This window comes from Sabethes cyaneus, chromosome 3 (assembly GCF_943734655.1).
Source record: "Sabethes cyaneus chromosome 3, idSabCyanKW18_F2, whole genome shotgun sequence".
Lineage (NCBI taxonomy): Eukaryota > Metazoa > Arthropoda > Insecta > Diptera > Culicidae > Sabethes > Sabethes cyaneus.
In genome coordinates this window covers 234,160,963-234,176,075 of record NC_071355.1, presented here as the reverse complement: position 1 = coordinate 234,176,075, position 15,113 = coordinate 234,160,963, and the positions used below count along the sequence as shown (strand labels likewise).

Below are 15,113 nucleotides of genomic sequence, written 5' to 3'. Positions count from 1 at the left end.
TATTTAAATTAGGTATTGACGAGCTTGACATAAGAGCAGGATTTAACGCTCAAAAACGCCAAGAGCTCGTCTATCGCTCTCTTTCAACGTTCACACGCTTCGTGGCCGTAGAGTGCCACCGTAGAGAAATGGCATCTTATAGAGCGCGATTGTCGTACGGAGCTTCCTCTTTAAGATGTATGTATGCTGCTACCACCATGTTAACTCTCCGGTTAACACCGATGATATCGTCCGCGCACTCTAGGAGCATATGAAATCTCGTGATGATGGAACCGCTTTTCTGCACGCCTGCCCTTCGAATGGCACCTTTGAGTGCAATGCAATGTTGAGCAGCAAATTCGATAGTCCTTTATCTTATTTTAAACTATCTAACGTCACAAACGAGTCCGATGTTTCACCTGCTATCCTGACGCATAATTTTGAACCATCAAGTGTAGCACATATCAGCCTAATCAGTTTTTTGGAAAACCATGTTCAAGCATAATCTGCCATAGCTCATTTCGTTTAACTGAATCGTACGCCGCCTTGAAGTCTATAAACAAATGGTTGAATTCTCGGAATTTATCGAGGATTTGTCGCAAGCTGAACGTAGAGCGTCCCTCTCGAAAACCGCACTGGGTTTCGCCAACAATGGTTTTCTGTAACGGCCTCAGCCTGAGAAACAGGATACGGGAGAGAATTTTGTATGCAGAATTGAGGAGAGTAATGCCTCGGTAATTTCTGCATTCGAGTCGATGGCCCATTTTGTAAATAGGGCATATAAGACCTTCTAACCAGTTCGTAGGTAGCTCCTCCTCAGTCCATACCTTCAGTATAATCTGATGGTTTGCACAATACAGCCGTTCGCTCCCGGCTTTCAGAAGTATGACGGAGATGCCGTCCTTTCCAGGTACTTTGCCGTTTTCCAAAGTTGGTGGATCCACAGCTTGTCCATCATCCTCAATCGTTATTTTATTTCTGTTCACCGCTCCATCTTGTTCACTATTCAACAGTACATCTACATATTGTTTCCGTCGCCTGGCCATTTCCGATCTTTCGGTTATAGGGTCCCCCTCCTCGTCGGTGCACATAACAGGAGTTGGCACGGTCCGATTCCTGATTCCGTTGATCGTATTGAAGAAGCTTCTCGTATCGTACCTCTCGAAGCATTTCTCTGCCTCCTCAAGAACGCATTCTCAGTGCTGGCGTTTCTTATGAAGGTGAAGTCCCTCTTCGGCAGCTCAGCTGCAGTACTGATCGCGTCGCGGATGTGTCTCCACTATTCGTTCAGGTTCTCTTCAAGTTGTTCACCGATCCACTCACCAGTCGTCCTAGAGTACTCTGCAGCAACTTCTTCCGCTGATAACCGCCAAATGTTTAGTCGCACCTTTCTCGGTGGTTTCGATCGGAATTCGTTGAACAATGATAGTACCACCGCGCTCTCCAATATTTCCGGTTCGTCTGAGATGGTTTTGTGTTTTAAATTTTACGTGGTGAAGTGTCTGTTGCGAGGAAATAAATATTGGATAAACTGGAATATTTCGGTATATAGGCTAAAAATATATTGGGTCGTGCAATGGCAGGGCTCGCACATACACTCTTTCAGTTGGTACCCAAATGTTTTATTGACTAAACTAAACACTTATATTGGGTGGTCTGATTCCTGGTTTTGTTTCTGCCAATTTTATCACATCACACCTGCTCAAGTAAAAAAATAAAAAAAAACTCCCGGTGGTAAGAGAAATACTAAACTTGCCGTTGCGGCGTCCGGCAATAGACTGCCTGTTTCTATCACACTGACTTAGTAGTTAACAGAAATAAAAAGCAATCATATAAAAATAATTATCGTCGTCAAGGCGACCTCATATAAGGGCAGTAGTTTAGTCAATAAAACATTCGGGTACCAACCGAAAGAGCGTGGGTGCGAGCTCCACCCGCGATTGAACGACCCAATATATTTTTGGTCTTTGGGTTGCTCATTTGAAGTATAGTTCTACTGGGTGTTGTTTCCAAAACTAATTCGATTTCATTAAGTGTCACGTAAAAAAAGACTGGCATTTAATTTTCATGAAGTGCCACTGGAGAGATCTGGATTTAGCAACGATAGTTGTTTTGTCTTTCAGATTTTGGAAAAAAAACTGAATATTTTTAAATCTCCGTACAATTTTGAATGTTTCAACAACTACATTTGGTCGGTGCTAAATCAGACCGAACCAAGTAACAAAACTCTGATTTCGAGAAAAACGCGTTCAAAGTTTGCTGCTCTGTATGGTTTCTACTTATTAATCGTACGAAATCATCTCATAACTCTGGATGGATGGTTAGAAAATTCTTGATCGTTTGCTGTCAATTACTCATTTTTTTAAATTTTGTGACTTGGTCCGGTCTGATTTAACACCGACCGTTTAAGAACCAGTCTTGATTAACTATAAGTTCAATTGCCATTTTTTAGTATCGATCATATTTGTAACAATTGTTACGTCAATTAAGTTTTTTTCTTGTTGTTACGAGTTCTAGTTCGTTCGTTTTTGAATATTCGAAAGAATCTCTTCCCGAAAATAAAGAAAAAACTGTAAATTTTAAACTAAAACATTTCTCCCTATGCATCAAATGAAATTTCACCCATTGTAAATTACGGTTTGATTGGCAAGTGTTCAAAATTGGTTTTTTCCTACATCAATTGTGCTGAAAATTCCCAACAAAAAAAAGTTCAATTATTTCGATTGAGCGACATTATTGATTCCGTTCCTCATCCGTTCATTCGCTTCACCATCGAATTGTTTTATTCGCAACTGTATGTAATTTTAATTTATTCCGCGTCGCCTAACGGTGCCGGTAACGTAAATTAATTACCCATTTCCACACACACACATACCACTCACACAAACGCCCACCACAGCAACAACCCCGTCACACTTTTTATCTGCTGAATTAACAGATCCAAATGCATTCTCTGATCACCTGTATTCCCCCTTTCTATCTACTTTCAGAACTCACCCTCTCCGTCCGTATCGCAGGCGGCAGCGGCTGCAGCCTATAAGCAGTCTCTGTACAGCCAAGCCACCCTGCACAAAGAACTGATGGCCATCACGGCGGCGGCAGCTGCAGCACAAAGCCAGCAGCAAGCTTCGGCCGGTGGAATCGGTGGCGGTGGTGGCGGAAGTGGTGCTGGCTCCGGCATCGGTGGCGCTAGCAATCAGTCTGGTTCGTCAAAATCCAAATCCTCCTCGTCATCCCACGGTGGTGGCAGCGGCATCGGTGGAAGCAATCGGGGTGGTGGTGGTGGCGGCAACAGCAGTGCCGGAAATGACGTACTATCGCTCACACGAGGATCCTCATCGTCGCCATCGGTCAATTCGTCGTCCAAATCGCAGCAGCCATCGCCGAGCGTCACCATCAGTGCCAGCAATCTGTCCAATTCGTCGCCCGGGAACCACCTGCAGAACCTATCGCGGTCTGGCAAGGATTCCGGAAAAGGCGGCGGCGGAGGTAGCAGTTCAGTATCGGACTTAGGTGAGTGTGTTTTATGAGTATTTAATGGGAGATAAAATGCAATTGATACGATCCGGTGTAGAACAAGAGTCATTATGTTGTAAATAATAATGACTTTCCAATGCAGCTTTTAATATACGGTAGAGTAAAAATCGAACCCATATTGATGTATGATTACAGGTCTGAGTGCATCCATGAACGCCCTCAGTACACTTTCGCAGTTTGGCAATTTGGACCTGTCCACACAGCAGAATGTTACGGCAACGATGAATGCGTTGGCTGCCAGCTCTGCCAAAGCGAAAGACTATATGTCATCCGGAATACTCAAGTGAGTTGTTTCTCTAATTTGTATTGCATCAAACTGCACTAACTTTTTGTTACATTACAGCGATCCGTCTTCGTTGCTCGGGGTGCGCCTACCGCCGGACACCGAGATCATTAAATATACCAGTTCAATCGCGAGCCCGAAAGTGCCGGGATCGACCGGGCGTGGACGTAAGAAACCCGTATCGTTAGATGAAAGTTCAATTTTTGCTCAATTACATGGTTTAAGTGCAGCCAAACGAGCGAGACTGGAATCGAACGATTTCGGACTGCAGGGTACGGTTGGTGGTTCCGGTCAGGGTGGCGGAAATGGCACCAGTGGTGCCGGTAATTTGTCCGCTCATGGTGCGGGGGGTTCGAGCGGTAGTTCGACGAGCACCAGTGTCAACAACGATCGGATCGAAGTTATCAAATTGCCTCCTACAATCACGTCCAACGGAGTGTATAACGCCGGAAAAGGTAGTTAACTGGTGAAGGTTTTTAATTATTTATTGATTATTGATGAATGTTTCTGTCTTTACTAGGAAAAGACTCCTTATCAGATCCGGTGAATGAGTGGGCCGGTTTGAATCTCAGTGCAAAATCTTCCCCATCGATTGCATCCTCACTAGCGGCGGCGGCTGCTGCTGCAGCAGCGGCAGTCAACGAGCCACAGGATGATGCACCACTAAATCTGTCAATGAAACCATCAAAATCGTCCGACAGTCGAGAATCATCCGTGCCTCCTTCCGGCTCTACGACCCCCAGTGCCAATAGCCTACAGAGTCTCAGTACAATCACGGCAGCTCTGGGAACTTCTGGTGGAAGCTGCAATTCGGATACGCCACGATGTAAGTTTAGCGGAATATACGCAAGATATGATTGCTATTTGTAACCATAGTTAGCCAAAAATTAGCTGAATTTTAGACAGGAATGCTTCAAAATTTTACCTTCTAGGATTGTAGAGTCCCATCTTGCATGTCGAATCCCAAACAATCCCTAAGCTGATCCTGCCACACTGACCGTGTCACATCTCCAGTAAGCAATGCGATCACACTTTCACGCTTCTCACCATAACGCTGCTGATCCTTAGAAAAAAAAGTTGTATCAAGAAACAACATAAGATTTTCCACCTTCTCTCTTTCTCTCTTCCACATATGAACGTGCCGTGAAAAATAAACACGTGCAGCTCGTCGAAAATCCAACAACAAAAACCGCTCGGCTGCAGCAGCCTTTGCGTCCTCGCTGGCCACTGGCAACGCTTTGGGTGGCAGTGCTTCATCCGGCGACACTAGTAACGCACTAAACAGTAGCATCAGTTCACTGCTGTTGGCTGCAAGCGGCGGTGGCAGCAGTGGCGCTGGTAGCGGTACCTCCGCTGCGACTGGTAGTGGCAACGGGAACCAAACGGCTGGTGGAAGCGCTGCCACCGGAGCCGGTGCTGCCGGCGGAGGGGGAGCCAGCGGTGTGAACAATCATTTGGCAGCCCAGCTTGGGCTGAACAGCTCGCTGTCCGAGCTGCTGAAGATCTCCAATTACGAGGAGTACGATTATGCGGCGCTCACTGGATGTTAGTATATCGTGATTCGTACAATTCCTAAGAATACTTGCCGTGTCGTATTAAACAGAAACCTGTTGTGGGATGATTTGTTTCAAAGCACTTCTGTATTTAGTCTCAGTGGGTTTTTAGGGGCTTACCTGTAGAAAAATGCGGATCTTTTCATTGTGTTACTAGAAGTAACAATATTTTTGAGACATATTTTGTAAATTCCATAAATAACTACAATAATCGTCAGTAGTTAAGCAAAACTAAATTTCGTAACGTATTTCAATCCAGCAAAATGCTGTAACAGACCGGTAATTACAGTCACCCGCATTAGGCCCAGTAGATGTGTAGTTTTTCACTACAAAATGTTATTTTTTGTGCGTTAATTCGGTAAACTTCTTGCGCATTAATAAGTTTACTTCAATTACAGCTCAGTTCAAGGAAGGCCGTCCACGCAATCTCGGCCGGGGAGTATCGAAGCCGAAAAAGAATACGGTAGCGTCGCTGCTGGCACAAAGTCGGGCCGTTGGTTCGAAGCCATTGACCGCGCAGCAGCTGCTTACCCAAGAGGCCGAAATAGTAAGTAGTTGTTTAACCGTCTAGAAACAAGAACTCATCATCGGGTGTTGTTATTCGTGCAGGAAAAACTTCGCCAAGCAATGATCGAAGCTAGTCAATCGATGGATAGTACATCTAACACAAACACGGATAGCGAAAGTGTAGCCGAGAGTGGAATGTCCGAATCGGAAGGGGAAGAGCAGATAAACTTGAAGGAGCTGCGGGTTCCACTGGAAAAGGGTTGGCGGCGGGAGACGGTTATCAGGGGACTCACCAAGAATGGTCAGATAAAGGGCGAAGTATTCTACTATCCACCCCAGAGTTTGAACAAAATGAAAGGCATGAATCAGGTGCAATTGGTAAGATAGTAACACTTCAATTGACAGGGCGGGTTTTAAACTGGTTCGCTCTTTTATCGCAGTATCTGGATCAGTTTAAACCGAAAGATCTAAACCGGGACCACTTCAGTTTCTCGGCGAAAGCAATCGTTGGAACGTTCCTGCAACCGGCACCACCACCGTATGCTACTGATGGTGAGTATATCAAGATGACCGACGTAGAGGTCGCCCGAAGATTGGAGGAGCTGAAAATGTTCACGCGTCATACCGCGTTGGGGGTGGAACAGCGAATCGAAATCGCCAAGCAACAGCAAGCTTTGAGGGATGCTAAGAAAATGGCCAAGGACGAAATCAACAAGAACAAGGAGAAGGTTTGTTGTTTTTCAGTGGCACAATGATGAAAACAAAATTTAACTTGTTTTGTTTTTGCTCCAGGCTCGACAGGCAAAAGAGGCTGAACGCAGCGAGCGATTGGAGCAGCAGCGAAAGGAGCGGGAGCTCAAAAATCAGCAAGCTTTAGAGGTAAGAAACAGTGTTTTCACTTGTTTTTCATTTTATAATTTACATAAAAAAGCGAATTATTACATTGAATTTCACTTTTTTTTCGCACAGGCCAAGAAAAAGAGGGAGGAAGAACTGGCTCGACAGAAGGCAGAGGAGGCCGCTCGAAAGCAGCAGGTAAGCAAGAAAAAGTTCCACTAGCGTTTCGTTTGTTTCTTTGATTCAAAACATATTTTTCTTTTCATTAATAATCGATTCAATCCGAACATTGGCATTTTTTACTCGCGCAAAAAACTTATTCGTAAACCGATTACCAAACAAAATTGTGTACAGGAGAAAGAACAGAAACGGCAGCAGGCACTATTACAGAAAGAACAGGTACAGCTCCGACACCCTGTTACATAGTATTGTCACCTCAATAGGCAAATAGTCAATAGCAAATGTGTGTGTCATTTTCCACATAGTTTGTAGACCATCGCCAGCCAACACAATAAGATCACACCTTAGATTTGTTTTTTGAGTACAAAAATTACGACTTGTGTGCGTGTCTATTTTGTGTTTTCGTATGTAATTATATTTTTTTTTAGTTTCAAGTAATATTTGTTCAATTGGTAGTTATATAATCCTCACATAATTTTCCCTCGCCCGTCGTACCAACGTTACCATCCGGCATTTGTGACTAATAACGCTCCAGGCCAGTGCTGTTTACCAGCCGAGGATGGAGTCATGGGTGATCCCATCGAATATCAGTGTCTCTTCATTTAGTCGAGTATGAAATGCCACCAGCAGCGCCTGTCTGTCTATCTATCCAAATGTACATTTCACTAAATAAGCCTTACCAAAACCAAACCGACACCAATAGAGATGCTTTGTAACTTATATCTTTGGAACAACTTTTCTTCTCTGCTACCATTTAGGAACTCGCCAAACAGAAAGAGCTGATGTACGCCGTTGAAATGGTAGGCATCGACAATGTCTTTCTAAGGGATTCTAGCTTTCATTTAGTTCAACTCAAAAGACTAACGTTTTACGATATTGGTTTGGCTGTTTCCAAGCTTTATCTTTTCGTTCTCCTCGTGTTACTTAAAAACAACTAATAGCTACCTAGATAATATTTTTTCCCACACACTTTGCTAACACACTTGTTTATTTTGCGCCGTTCGGTTAATAATGGGGTGTGTAAATCTAGTGCTTCTATATATATGTTTGAACTAATCGGATTACATAATCACTCATTCATTAAAGTTTTACGCATTTTTGGGCAGATCAAATAATTGGATTGGTGTAGGGTAATCAAAAAATCTTGGGTTGTGGTAAAGTTAGAATAAATTGTTTTATTACATGTCTTCATTACGGTCTAAAAATATGGAATGCTCAATAATACTTTGCGATTAAAAAAATGTTTTTATAACTAGCAAATAAATTCTGAAATCATCAATATCATCAACGAAAACAGCGTTTTTAACTTCTTCTATTGATGAGAGAAACTTTTGTTACTCTGCCACAATTCCCAATTTCCAACGCAATTCTTCTCCTATTGAGCAAAACTAGTTGCTTCTGGGCGTAGATCCAGATAGTTTGGCGTTAAAGCAACATGAAAATTTATCAAATTTCGAGGATTGAAAAAGTTTTCTTGTAATCGCGTTTCTTGCGCAGTTTTTATGTGATTTTTGTTTGAAAATACACAATTTTCAACAATTTTTCCTTTGAGGTGATTGATAGATTGATGCGCATGTGAACTCTGTGGAGGAACATGAAGCGAAACTAATTCATTTTTATCGTTGAACTACGTTTTTATTTGCATACTGCCCATAAACGCATAACGCATCTGATTATTCACCAGTTTCGAGATAAATCCGGGAATATCTTTCAATATTTCAAACATAACATAAGTTTACAACATATTTGTTCCCAAAATGTTGAAAAGAATACTAAATTATGTCGGTCACAAGTAAACAAATCACAAATCAGTCAGTCACAAATAAACGCATAACAGTCTCAGTAGTAAAAATCTATCAACAAACGATTTTTTGGGAATGGCTGGACCGATTTGACTGCAACAACGGATTATGTTATGACCTAGAAGAACGTTGTTGAACAGAATTGATGAACAGATCAGATGTACAGTCCCGAAGATATAGCCGGAACAAGTTCCGGAATTTGAGTTATAGCAAACTAATCTAAGTACTCGAAATCACAAAACTAGCACATTTGTCATCATATTAAGTGTCCAGGATCACATTGGTCACACTCGGACACGTTCTGGGAGTATTCTGGACACACAGAAAAGCGAGCAATTTCAAAATTGAACCAAACCTATCATGTGATAACACAATAAACTCAAAATAACAAGTTCAGGGATGGAAAATCAGTGATTTTGATCAAATCTGTGAGTTATCGCCACACGCACAGATCGCGATCCCTACAGTTCATGACAAACTGTAAATCTTTAGCATTGATCACATTGCGTTGGTCTCTAAACAGTCTCAGCAGTCGATCACAGTGTTACATCTTACCTAGCTGCGAGAAAAAAGGTTACTCATATTGTTTGTATTGAGATTCATACGCTGCACACAACCAATCGTCTGTATCTGTTATATTTCTCAACGTAATCATGCAATGAACATGATCTGACATAAGGCTTATCATAAGCTATACAGATCGCGACAAAGTATTTGTCGCTTACAAGTAGTGATGTCAATGAATCTGAATCACTGAACGCTCCTATGATCTTGATCGCTAGAAGCGATTTTTTCCATCCCTGAACAAGTTACAAATAAAAGGAGCAAAGACTAGGGAGAGATTTCAGTCAAAACAGTTCAAAGAAAAGTCTAAATACGATCTTAATTAATGATACATTTTATTTAAATTCAAGCGTTGAAAATTCGAAGAAAATACTCAATACAATTATCGTTATCGACATCATCACACTCTTTATCGCCCAGGTTTACCCAGAATAAAATTTTCTCATCATTTATTACTGGGCGAATAACGTTCAACAGAGTATTCCTCCGGTTATTGTCGATCCCCCGCGCTTGCTGTTCAAGATATCGGGTTGTGCATCCACGGTACCGGAGATGCCATTTATGGACATTGTTTACCGGTCGGTTCAAACTTCGAGTACTTATGACCACCCTTTAGTACTGAATCACCACTGGAAACTAATAGATCATCTTTGGAACTATCCTCACTCCCATAAAATGGTCCAGTACAGACATTTTAAAAAAGTTGAAATAAACGAGCGCGTGAATTATCAAAACAACAGCGACACGTGGTCTTAGAAAAACACTGCAGAGTCACAGGCAGCGCAAGTGGATCAAGGCATGCTGTGACTGTTAGGCATCTATTCTTTCTAGCACAAGTAACGCATACCAGTAACTCCGATAGTTTTTCTAAGGTTTGGAACAAATTTTTTCTGTGTAGAAGTATCTTGTGAAGTTATCAAAGTGAAGTTAAAAGCTTAAAAGCATCTCATAGACATTTTTTTTTATTTTCAAACTGCGTCGTATCCTGTCAGCACAGACTAACAGACGTAACACTTCGAACAAATTTTCTAACAAAACGTCGTTTCAATAACACCCCTAAAACTTAGACACTAGCATCGCCTGGCGTAGCCTTCGCGCTACGCAGAGTTGGTCGCTATAAATTTAGCAATGCTATAAATTTACTTATATATTATTAGATAACAGCGCCAGCGCAGGCGAGCGGCGTTCTCGCGCAGCGACTGTTGTTTAAGTCTTGGCTTAAGTGAAAATTTGAAATGATCGTTTTTATTGGCGATGGAATGAGGCTTCAGTGTTACATCTGTTAGTCTGTGCTGTCAGTTTGAGCATAATTGCTCTTGACTAAGGAGGGGTTCAACCTTTATCAGAACTTGCTTTTGACCCGAGAAATACACATTTTGTGTTTTAGTTGACTGGATAATAATATGTTCGATTGAAATTAGTGTTTCACTTGTATGAGAGCCCCCTTCCAGAGTGGAGAGGGGTCTCGAACCACCACTAAAACATTCCTTGTCTTCAAAAACCCTTACATGCCAAGTTTGGTTTCATTTGCTTGATTAGTTTTCGAGTTGTGCAGAAATTTGCGTTTCATTTGTATGGGAGCCTTCCGTTTCAGAGGTGGAAGGGTTCTCGAACCATCATAAGAATCTTTCCCGGCCCCAAAAACCCCTACATACAAATTTTCACGCCGATTGGATCAGTAGTTTCCGAGTCTATAAGAAACATACAGACAAATTCAGTTTTATAGGACTGCGGTCTCGATCATTTTTCTGAAAATATTTTTTTTAAATTCTGAAACGAAGCAGGAATTATCAAATACTTGAACACAATTAGTTGCGATACTGGTCATTTGTAATAAATTAGCTGTGCATTATTTGAAAAAGTCTGTCTAAATAAACTTGAAAACAGATAAACAAATGTTCATCTAAAGAAGAGAATTGGTTTGAGAAATCTGTGACTAATATTCTATAATGATAGCATTTCGAAGAAACGATGGAAATTGTAGAAGAAAGTAATGAAATAAAGTTGTTGATAGTTAGGGCGATAGTTAGTTAGGGCGAGGCAAGACGTGAAGAATTGAAGTAACACTTACAGGTTCGTAGTTCGTTCCTTTTTACCAAAGTGAGAGATTCGTAGATTGGACCAAACTATAACGGGAGCCGAATTTGACCGCAATATTTTGCCCAGGCTTTATGATTTGCAGATATGGTCGGTGTTAAGTCAGACCGAACCAAGTCACAAAACCCTGATTTCGAGAAAAACGCGTTCAAAGTTTGCTCTGCTCTCTATGGTTTATAGCTATCAATCGTTCGAAAACATCTCATAATTCTGGCTGTTTAGAGTAAAATGTGGCTTGGAAAATTCTTGATCGCGACTTAGTTCGGTCTAATTTAACACCGACCATATTATGTAACCTTCAAAGTACAACGGACTGGTTTTGTGTGCCAGAAGGGCGCTGGGTTCAAAAATGCCACTGCGACAGTCACGAAGATTGTCTTTTGTTGCTGGCCCCGATAGCGGTTTGCTCATACCCATTGCTGGAGTTGAGCTGGGTTGTAAGACTGTGCCCCAATTAGGTATTACATGGTTAATAAAACCAACTACCTTCTTGGGATGAAGATTCCATACTAAGTAGATAAACTGTTTGGCTTGTCTACAGCTCTGCGCTTTATACCAACTGGATGCTATTTCTAGCTTTTCGCAGGTCAGTAATTCGCTTTTGACAGCGGATATGGAGGTGCCCAGAAACGGTTCGGGGCCAATGAACTGATGAGCAGATCCTTATCTCGCTAGGCTGTCGGCAAGCTCATTGCCCTCGATTCCGCAGTGTCCAGGCACCCAGAATAATGAAACTTTGTTCTGGCGGGAGAGCTCTCTCAAGGTTGTGCTGCACTCCCAAACTAATTTGGATGCACATTTGGTGGACTTGAGAGCCAGTAGTGCAGCCTGCCTGTCCGTGAAGCTTCTGATTTCAGCATACCTATACTTTCGTTTTAGACATATCTTGGCGCAGATGTATATTGCATATACTTCCGCTTGGAACACGGTGGGCCATTTGCCCAGTGGAAGAGCTTCCTTTATTCCGGGTCCGTAGACTCCAGAACCTGTGCAAGTCCCAATTTTTTTATCTATCTGTAAAGAAGCAGATGGTACCGGATGGAAGAACAGGCCCTCCATTGATCCATACAGCGCGATCAGTAACAATTACACTGTACGAAACATCCATGTTAGGCCGTGCCTCCATCCAGTCAGAGATTGTCGTTACTAGGGGTGATAGTTAGAACTCCCTTAGTACGCGAAGGTGACCAATTTGATCCCCCTCAAGTATGTTACGACATCTCTGCAACCTTAGTGCACCGAGTTCGGCTTCCTTCGTCACATGAAGGGTAAAGGTGCAAAGGTCGTCGACGTACGCAATGACCTCATATCCATGCTGTGATAGCTTGTGCAAGAGTGCGTCGACCACCAGTGCCCAAAGCAAGGCGGAGAGAAGTCCTCCTTGAGGACATCCTTTGATCGCTGAGATTGTGATCGACGTATCTCCCAATGAGGCTGTGATTTCCCTGCTTGACAGCATTGCTTCAATCCAGCTCATTGTCGGCTGATCAGTCCCTTTATTTTTTTTCATGTGTGGACTCATCACTGCGACCAGTATCGTTGATTTATTGTGATATCGCTCGGGTGTTTACTGTATGACCCGCACTACATTTCTTTTTGCTATAATCGCTATTAAATGAGCGATATGCTTATTAAATTTTATGCGTACTTGTGTGTATTGGGGTTTATCCTGCCTTCAAAGCTTGATCTACTTTACCCACTTATTCCTCGCTGCCAGTACTATCCCATATTATAGCCGTCTCTGGCGAGGACTCATTCGTACCTCTGACCAGTACACTCAACTATAGGTGGGACATTTACACTGTCAAGAGGCGTCAGGGGGTAAATATACAATTCAGCATGAAGGAAGTGTAAAATGGAGGGGCCTGAGAATAAACCCATGCTAAAGTCACTTGACATCGAATAGCTTGATTCTACTAAGATTCGAATCCACGACCACTCGCTTGTCAAAGCAGACTCGCTAATCTTGCGGCTACGGTGAGCCCTTATTAAGGTGAGCCGTGTTAATTGAGGCGAATGACGTGTTATCGACGGACTGGTTAGCAGGAATCTATATAACATTCCTTTGTATTAAGTGTGCGACACTTGTTTAGACTCCATCATCACTGGCAGAGCTAAATTATTTTATTGACACATATTGTGTCATCCCCGTCTACAGTACTCTCCATAAGAGTTTTGACGTACGACTACGTCTTTGATTTCAAAGCAAGTTTGAGAATAACAATAACTTTCTATACTGAGTTACAAGCGGCTCTATACTGAAACTATACTGAATTTTCTTCTACAAAGTTCTAAAGCATAAAGTTTGTAAGCATAAGCATAAGCGTAGGATACCGTGTGCTGCTGCTCCGTTATTGACCAGGGCCGATGAAAATTGCAAAATGATGGCTGGAAAAAGCATACTTGGGACAGTACGCTATTCCTCATTGTGCAACCTTATCAGGTCCCTGCATGCATTGCTGATCAATACCGACGCCGGCCGCGTCCGGATGCGGATCCTGGTGGGATGGGAAGGAATGTTAGTCCAATACTTGTTGCTTCTAACGACCAGGGAATACTCTGCATCGTCACAAGTATTTCGGGAAAGAAATTGTTGTTAGTAGAAGGGCGGAGCTAGATAAATGATAGATAGATATCTTAATGGACAATGTAATCTGTCAAAAACTACGCGAGGATTCGGTGTGGGTTTATTAACATGTCCGCGAATTCACTTAGCACCGACTATCTCGGATATGAACATGCACGGAACGTGAAAATATATCCCCTCAACCTACACATTGTATCAATGAGATAGCTTGATTTGGCGCTAGTGTACATTAAATTGTCCATATACACTAGCGCCGTAAGCAAGCAAGTCCATGTTGTAAATAACAGCTTTTGGTAGAACGACGATTTAAAATCGTTCATGTTCACCTGCAACGTACTATAGCTGAATTTAGCTCGTAGATTACACTTCGTACTCCAGTAGTTAAATACGGTCTTGCAAAAGTTTTGATTTTATAATAAAGATTTTCTGAAAAATTGCGGAAAACGAGCTGTACAGTAACGACGTGAGAAGAAAAGTTATATTTTTGCTGTCAGATCATCGCGATCAATTTGATCTATGGCTATCAAAGGAATAAATAAAATATTTTGGGACTGTCCGTAGTTGTACAGAATTGGTTCATAAAATTTTATTGTACAAATTAGAATGATAGGTGCCTAAAATTAACGCGCCTTCGAAGTACTGCAAATTTAGAATGCCAGTTGGTCAAACTAAATAAATAAATAAAACTCGTGTTTTGTCTTATTGCAGCAATTTTAAATGGCTTTGTTAGATTCTTCATAGCAATCAAAAAACCATTTTCGTATCAAAAATGCGTTTGGGCGCAACAGTTTTATAAGGGTTTTATAGCTAGATATTAGTATTTTGTATGACTCGTTCATATTGGTAATGTGGGCACATTGGACAAAGTGAGCTTGCCTACAAAATGGAACAAATTGAAGCATCGAGGTGCGCGAAAGTAGGATCAAATTGGAATGATATATTTTCGAACGCGTATCTTCATTTATTTATTTTTATAACATAATTTGATACTAATTTGAAGCTTGTTTGAGCAGCTGAGTATTAGTTTTAATTACTGCTTTGTTACCTTGAAATTAAATTAACAATTTTTGAATTTTTCATTTTCGACCTCACGCCTAAGATTATTTATCTTTATCTTTGTAGGAAGAATGAATTTAATGTAAAGATGGATAATGGATGAATTAGCCAATTTATAATTTTCACATTAA

General features: G+C 41.7%; 1 protein-coding gene across 11 annotated transcripts in view; it reads left to right on the top strand.

The window, feature by feature from the left end:
* LOC128743934 (uncharacterized) overlaps nucleotides 1–15,113 on the top strand; it is a 150,976-nt gene that overhangs the window by 122,149 nt on the left and 13,714 nt on the right. For 6 of the 11 annotated variants that reach the window (XM_053840638.1, XM_053840640.1, XM_053840637.1 and 3 more), the window contains exons 5-16: nucleotides 2,970–3,492; nucleotides 3,652–3,799; nucleotides 3,860–4,254; nucleotides 4,320–4,625; nucleotides 4,964–5,344; nucleotides 5,751–5,899; nucleotides 5,962–6,237; nucleotides 6,300–6,587; nucleotides 6,652–6,738; nucleotides 6,829–6,894; nucleotides 7,051–7,095; nucleotides 7,635–7,676. In XM_053840638.1, the coding sequence (XP_053696613.1) occupies nucleotides 2,970–3,492; nucleotides 3,652–3,799; nucleotides 3,860–4,254; nucleotides 4,320–4,625; nucleotides 4,964–5,344; nucleotides 5,751–5,899; nucleotides 5,962–6,237; nucleotides 6,300–6,587; nucleotides 6,652–6,738; nucleotides 6,829–6,894; nucleotides 7,051–7,095; nucleotides 7,635–7,676 (2,706 nt within the window). The remainder of the gene's footprint in view (nucleotides 1–2,969; nucleotides 3,493–3,651; nucleotides 3,800–3,859; nucleotides 4,255–4,319; nucleotides 4,626–4,963; nucleotides 5,345–5,750; nucleotides 5,900–5,961; nucleotides 6,238–6,299; nucleotides 6,588–6,651; nucleotides 6,739–6,828; nucleotides 6,895–7,050; nucleotides 7,096–7,634; nucleotides 7,677–15,113) is intronic. The other 5 variants (XM_053840644.1, XM_053840643.1, XM_053840645.1 and 2 more) reach the window with 4 other exon arrangements.